This window comes from Mastomys coucha, unplaced genomic scaffold, assembly GCF_008632895.1.
Source record: "Mastomys coucha isolate ucsf_1 unplaced genomic scaffold, UCSF_Mcou_1 pScaffold22, whole genome shotgun sequence".
In the NCBI taxonomy this organism is placed as follows: domain Eukaryota; kingdom Metazoa; phylum Chordata; class Mammalia; order Rodentia; family Muridae; genus Mastomys; species Mastomys coucha.
The window spans coordinates 26,284,206-26,291,015 of NW_022196905.1; the positions used below are offsets into that span (position 1 = coordinate 26,284,206).

The 6,810-nt window shown below is 48.6% G+C and overlaps 1 protein-coding gene across 2 annotated transcripts in view; it reads left to right on the forward strand.

Annotated features, from left to right (window-relative positions):
- Tcn2 (transcobalamin 2) overlaps positions 1–6,810 on the forward strand; it is a 15,708-nt gene that overhangs the window by 933 nt on the left and 7,965 nt on the right. For both annotated transcript variants that reach the window (XM_031340363.1, XM_031340364.1), the window contains exons 3-5: positions 3,802–3,994; positions 5,264–5,433; positions 6,287–6,448. In XM_031340363.1, the coding sequence (XP_031196223.1) occupies positions 3,802–3,994; positions 5,264–5,433; positions 6,287–6,448 (525 nt within the window). The remainder of the gene's footprint in view (positions 1–3,801; positions 3,995–5,263; positions 5,434–6,286; positions 6,449–6,810) is intronic.

Below are 6,810 nucleotides of genomic sequence, written 5' to 3' on the forward strand. Positions count from 1 at the left end.
TCCCTTCAGCTTCCCACCCCAGACCCCTACCCACACCCCAGACAGGTTCTCTCCAGTTCATCCAGCAATTTGTTCATTTACTCGGTGCACGTGAGGCCTCTCTGAGACATGCCTGGTGTTTGGTTTGGAGAAAGGGTGGGGGAGTACACAGGTCTGGTCTCAGCTCTCCTAGAGTTTATGCTCTATGAAAGGGGCTGACAAAAGGCACTGGGTGCCAAATTGGGTTACCATGAGTCATGCAAAACAAGTCACTCTGGGGGCAGCAATAGAAAGCCACAGGGGTCCATGGGATCAAAGGGAGAGATGGGAAAGGATGTCCAAAGACTAGAAGGCTTTGGGAAGAAGTCCCAGAGGGGACAGGGGACAAACATTCCAGGTACTTGAAGGCTCTCTCCCTGACTGCTCCAGATATTCATCCCAGGGCTGTAGTCCTCGAGAAACATCTTATAGATTCTAGGGATCTCTCAAAACATGATTGTGACCTTTAGGTTATAGGGTCAAGCCCAGTCACGCATGGGGATCAGGCAGGAAGCAGAAAGCATACGTGTGGCTCATCTCTCCCCTTCCTACCATGTATGCTGCATACCAGGTCTCAGCTGAACCTTAAGAAACAGGTGTCAGTTGAAGAAGCCACAGATCAGAGACACCAAGTGGGGCTGCTTAGGGTGCCCCAGCTTTAATAGAACCTTACTGGATTCAATTTTTTTTTAAGATTTATTTATTATATGTAAGTACACTGTAGCTGTCTTCAGACACTCCAGAAGAGGGCATCAGATCTCGTTACAGATGGTTGTGAGCCACCATGTGGTTGCTGGGACCTGAACTCAGGACCTTCAGAAGAGCAATCAGTGCTCTTAACTGCTAAGCCATCTCTCAGCCCTGGATTCAATTCTTGGGATCTGAGGCCAGCATCTTTTCAAGGCACCTAGACTCTCTGACCGTATCCTGTTAAGGCTCCGTATCCTTGGGCCCCTGGTTGTTGTCTGGACAGTCCTCAGGGATTCCTTCAGCGAGCGAGCCCACCTCAGCCTTGAGCTGTTAGCCCCCCTGCCGGACCACATGAGAGCCCCTCCCTTCACCATCATGAGAACTTTGGAGGATTGGAGTTCAGTCCCTTCCCCAATTCTGTGACTTCTGTGAAGTGAGCTGAGGCTGCTTGTTCCTCCTTTCTTCTTCCTCGGTGTGGTGTGAGGACACCACACTTGTGTCATCAGCCAAGGCTCTGTATGTAATGAAATGAACAGGCCTGATCTCTAAAGTATACAGAGGGGACTTCGGGCTTCTCAATGCCTGTTAGTCAGTCCTCGGGTGAGAGGGCTGGACAACCCTATGGACAGGATGCCATAGTGCAGGAGTGTGTGTGTGTGTGTGTGTGTGTGTGTGTGTGTGTGCGTGTGTGTGATGGGGCTGGGTTAGTCAGGGTACCTTCCTAATGGTGCAACCCTTAAACACAGTTCCTCACGTTGTGGTGACCCCCAACCATCAAATTATTTTTGTTGCAGCTTCCTAACTGTAATTCTGCTAGTTATGAATCGTAATGTGAATATTTTTGAAGACAGAGCTTTGCCAAAGGGGTCGAGACCCACAGGTTGAGACCCACTGCTCTAGCAGCTCAGCAGAACTGATGAGTGTGGATTTTGAAACAATGGCTTACAGGGTGTGGTCGGGGTAGCCCAGCCATGGCGGTCTCTTGATGGAAAAAAAGGCTGAGAATCCCATAGTCCTTCAGTCTGTGGAGCTGGTTATCTCTGCAGACTCAGCCTGGTGCTGGAGTCCTGGAGGATTCCTGGGGAGCTGATGGTCTTCAGTGTATGTTGGATCCATGATGAAGGTAGACTTAATACCAGCCACAGCAATCAAGTAGATGAACTTGCCAGTGAGAGTGAGGGCAAGCAAGCAAAAGGCAACCTTTCCTCCTTTCCCTTATCTGGGCTGCCATCCAAAAGTTTGGGTCAGATTTACAGTGTGTCTTCCACTTGGAATTGTAATCTCATTAAGAAAACTCCTCACGGAAGTGCCCAGCAGCTTGGGGGTGATTCCAGATGCAGTTAAGTTGACAACTAAGATTAGCCATCATAGGCAACCTTGCCTAAAGCCACTTTGACTGGCTTGAGTGAATCTGCCTGGCTCCTAGAAAGAGAGGGTAAATTGTGTTTAGAGGCCGTGCCTTATCTTTTCACTTACCACGAAAGCGGATGGGGGTGGTGTGTGTGTGGGGGTGGAGGTCAGAGCCTGGGGTGGGGGTCTCTGGGCTCCCTTACTGATTTCGAGGAAGAGCAGAAGATCTGAGTTCTATGGCTGAGATAGAGCTCACTTGGGAGGGTGCCTGCCTACCATGAGCAAAGCCCTGGTTTGAGTCCCCAGCATTGCGTAACCCAGGTGTGGTGGCATACATCTGTAAACCCAACATGTGGGGAGTAGAGGCAGGAAGATCAGGAGTTCTAAGGTCATCCTCAAGGACATACTGAGCTTGAGGCCAGCCTGCAATACAGGAGACTCTGCTTAAATAGGAAAATGTCCTCCAGGAACAGTCAGAAAGATTGAGAGCCACAGCAGAGGACCTCAAAGATACTCTCAGAACTCTGGAAAAGTATAGACAGATATCCCAAAAGTAAATCTTCCCTATTCCTAGCAGGGTTTCACTGTAATGTATTCCAGGCCTTAGCCCCTCAAGTGTTGAGATTGCAGGCTTATGCCACCATGTCCAGCTTGTGTCTGAATGAACATTTCATGAGAAGCCAACCAGGTGCCCTGGCCTGGCCCATAGAGCTAACAGTCATTTAGAGCTCATACTTGGGAATTGGCCCCCTTACATCCATAGATACCTATGACTTTTGTAAAAAAAAAAATTAGAGAGATGGGGCTATGATCAAGGGACCCTGGTCCTCAGGCTAAGAAGCCCAAGAAAGTGGGCGAAGGGCCCCATGGCAGGCCACTTTGTTATTCCTCTGGAGGCAGGGGCTTTCTGGCTTGCTGGGATACAGGTCTGTTGGACAGCTGGAGTGGGTGGTGACTGAGAGTCAGTAAGTGGGGCAGAAAGTCCACAGTGCTTCAAGACAATCTCCTCTTCCCCATCTTGAGCATGGTCCCTTCCCAAGGAAGGGAGTCAGCCATCAACTGGAATTGGTGAATATCCCCGAGATTTCTACTTCCAGGGCATCTCAGTCTCCCAGGGTCCCCCTTAAATAGGGATGGCAGAAAAAGTGGTCTTTTAAGGTTTGTGTGGAAGAATTTCCTTGGGCAGCTGGGAGAACCAGTCGGCAGCCTACAGCCTGTGGAACACTCACTGCATGAGGGCTGGGACTTTGAACAATGAGTAGAATACATTCATGAGCATGCCAATAGCAAGGGGAAAGGTGGGCAGTTTGACACAGTCTTGGCTCCGCCGTATTATATAAGACCTACCCTGACTTTGAACTTCAATTTCCTTTTCTGTGCAAAAACAACAACAAGAATATCTATCTACACCACAGGGCTGGTGTGAAGGTCAAAAGAGACGGGTGCCTGGCCTTACTGCTGGGCTTGGTCTCCAGTCACTCCTGATAGGTGGAGTGGTTGCCTGGCAACAGCATCCTTTGGTCTTAACCCATCACCTCTCCTTGGCCCACTCTAATTCCTCTTAGGAGATGCCCACTTTCCTTTTTACTGGCTCCCTTTCACCATAGTGGATATTTCTCCAGACAGGCTATGAGCTATGTGGTAATGGGAATAGAAGCCCCTATTCCCTGGGAAGGAGGTCAGAATAGTTGCTTGGTAGTGGCAAAGCTCTGTGGCCTCTCTCACACCATTTTCTTTTTTCAGTAATACCACAGATAGACAGCCAGCTGGTAGAGAGGCTGGGCCAGCGTCTCTTACCTTGGATGGATCGGCTTTCCTCAGAGCAGTTGAACCCCAGCATCTTTGTTGGCCTGCGACTTTCCAGCATGCAGGCTGGGACCAAGGAGGACCTCTACCTTCACAGCCTCAAGCTCTATTACCAGCAGTGCTTCCTGAGGTATTGCTAGTCTCTTGTCTTTCCCTATGACTTGATCCACATTATAAGAGACAGGAGATTAGATTCTCATTGGGGTATTTCATGGCTTTTTTACAAACTCTAGGCATGTTTTGTCTTCTCTGAGCCTTTCTCCATCTTCAGAGTGCAGGGATAAGTGGTACTAGATCAGAGATGCTAACATATGCCCTTTGTTCTGAAATGGCGTTCCCGATTCCTGAAGCAGCACCTAAGTCTTCCATTTGTGTCTGAGGCAAAAGTTAATCCATGAGCCCCAAAGCAGCACCTAACTCTTTCTGTACTCCCTACTGCTACCCAAGGCAGACATTACTAATTCATAACCAAACCTATGATTGTATATTGATATAAAGAAGCAGTGTGTCTAACTCTTTCTGTAGTTTACTCTTGTACTACAGGCAGACACTGCTAATTCATAACTATGTTCTCTCATGCAGAGTCTAGAAGCAGCCTATCTCTGTGTTCCTTCTCCAAAGAGCAGCCATTAAAGGGAAGCCTGCTCTGGGGTTTGAGTGAGAGGTGAAGAGTAAGAAAAAGCCATCAAGGGCTGGTGAGATGGCTCAGTGGGTAAGAGCACCGACTGCTCTTCCGAAGGTCCAGAGTTCAAATCCCAGCAACCACATGGTGGCTCACAACCATCTGTAATGAGATCTGATGCCCTCTTCTGGTGCGTCTGAAGACGTCTGAAGACAGCTACAGTGTACTTATTCAAAATAATGAATAAATCTTTAAAAAAAAAAAGAAAAGAAAAAGCCATCAATAATTAGGCATAGTGGCGCACACCTTTAATGACAGCTCTTGGGAAGTAGAGACAGGTGGATCTCTGTGAGTTTGAGGCCAGCCTGGTCTGCAAATTGAGTTCCAGGACATCTCAGGCTACAAAGATAAATCCTGTCTTGAAAACCAAAACCAAAACACACACACACACACACACAAAGGAAAAAAGCCATGAAGTACCTTCCCCATTCCATTCCTTCTCAAGTATGCAGGGAAGGGAGAGAAAATAAAGGAGAGAGTTCATGGCCAAACTGGGGATCAAAGCGTGTGATCTGGATGTAGGCACCCTTATGTTTTATCCTTGATTTATCTCACCTTTCTTCTTTTTAAGAATCTGTGGCATGCTCCTCATACCAGCACAGCTGACTGCTAATTCCACTTTGTGACCTTAGTGTGGGCCAAGCCCAGCTTATCAATGGAGCACCTTCTCAAGGGAGCACCTACTCATAAAGGTGTTCTTGTCTTGCCTCGTCCCAGGTCCACCTCCAGCGATGATAACAGTGGTTGCCAGCTGAAGCTTTCCGGGGGCAGCCTGGCCCTCTACCTGCTTGCTCTCAGGGCCAACTGCGAGTTCTATGGGAGCCGAAAGGGTGACAGGATGATCTCACAGCTCAAGTGGTTCTTAGAGGATGAGAAGAAGGCCATTGGTAAGGAGAACAACATCTGAGTCAGGAAATCTAGGAGGGCTCATCAAACGGTTTTGCCCTTTGTAGTTTTGAGGCAGGCCTCGGACTCACAATTGTTCTTGTGAGATGAGGTTCTTGGTGGGAATCAGAACTTTGGGGTTTCTTTCCAGACCTCTCCTAACTCCTTCCTTGTCCACATTGGGTCTACCTAGAAGCCCAGGCTGGACTTAGTTGCCATGCTTGACCCCGCACCCCATGCACAAGCTGTTGGGATACTCAGCCAGCAAGACTGAGCAGTTTTCCACCTCTGGGACACTGATACAGCCTCCTCTCTGCCTACTTCTTAGCATTTGTCAACTTTCCAGCCTCCTGACTTGGACCTAATGCCCAACTGAAGCAGAGCTTTCCAGTATAAACCTGTTCTTCACTCAGCGTACACCTTGCAGGATCCTCTACTCTTCCATTCATAACGCTCAGGCCCAGCCTGGCTGGTCTCTTACACTTTCTAGGCATTGCTTGCTTGCTTCTCTATGTGCTCCGGGCACAGTGATGTTCGAAACAAGTCTAGGTGTTTATATGTGCCCCGTAGAGTGACTTCCATGAAGAATCCTGTCTCAGTGTCCCATCTATTTAAAGACTTCTGTTATTGGCTCTAGGGACCTTGGGCCACATTTCTGTTACAATGGTGCTGTCCCATGAGTGTGTGTTGAGCTATCATCTCTTCTGACCTGCAAACACAGAACCTGGCATACACTGGGACCCCAGCCAGGCAGCCTGTGGTCCTGTGAGCTATGTGGCTTCATGCTAGGAAGAGGCTGAAAGGGAAGTCCTCAAGCCTGACATGTCTCTCTATCCCTTGCCTTTCTAATCTCAGGGCACAATCATGAAGGCCACCCCAACACCAACTATTACCAGTACAGCCTCAGCATCCTGGCACTGTGTGTCCACCAGAAGCGGGTCCATGACAGCGTGGTGGGCAAGCTCCTGTATGCTGTTGAGCATGACTACTTTACCTACCAGGGCCACCTCTCTGTAGGTGAGTGGACAAAGCCTAGCCTTCCCCAGCCCCAGGGGAAGGGCTGTATGACCTGCCCCTATGCTCACCTTTCCTTGGATGGTGGGGACTGTGGACCAGCTTTGAAACTGGACTTGCATCCTGACCCCAACTCCATCACATGTTAAGTGTAGGTCATAGCCCCCTCCCTCCATCAGTCAGGCTTTTCCTTTAAAACATCCTTTCAGCAGCATCCCAATAAAAGGTGTTTTACAAACAGAGGTCTTATCACACACTTGCCACCATATAACTATATAACCTGGGGATTCTGATACCTGGATTTTGATCTGATTTCTCACCTTGGGCCACCAGATCCTTTTTTTTTTTTTTTTTTTTTTTTTTTT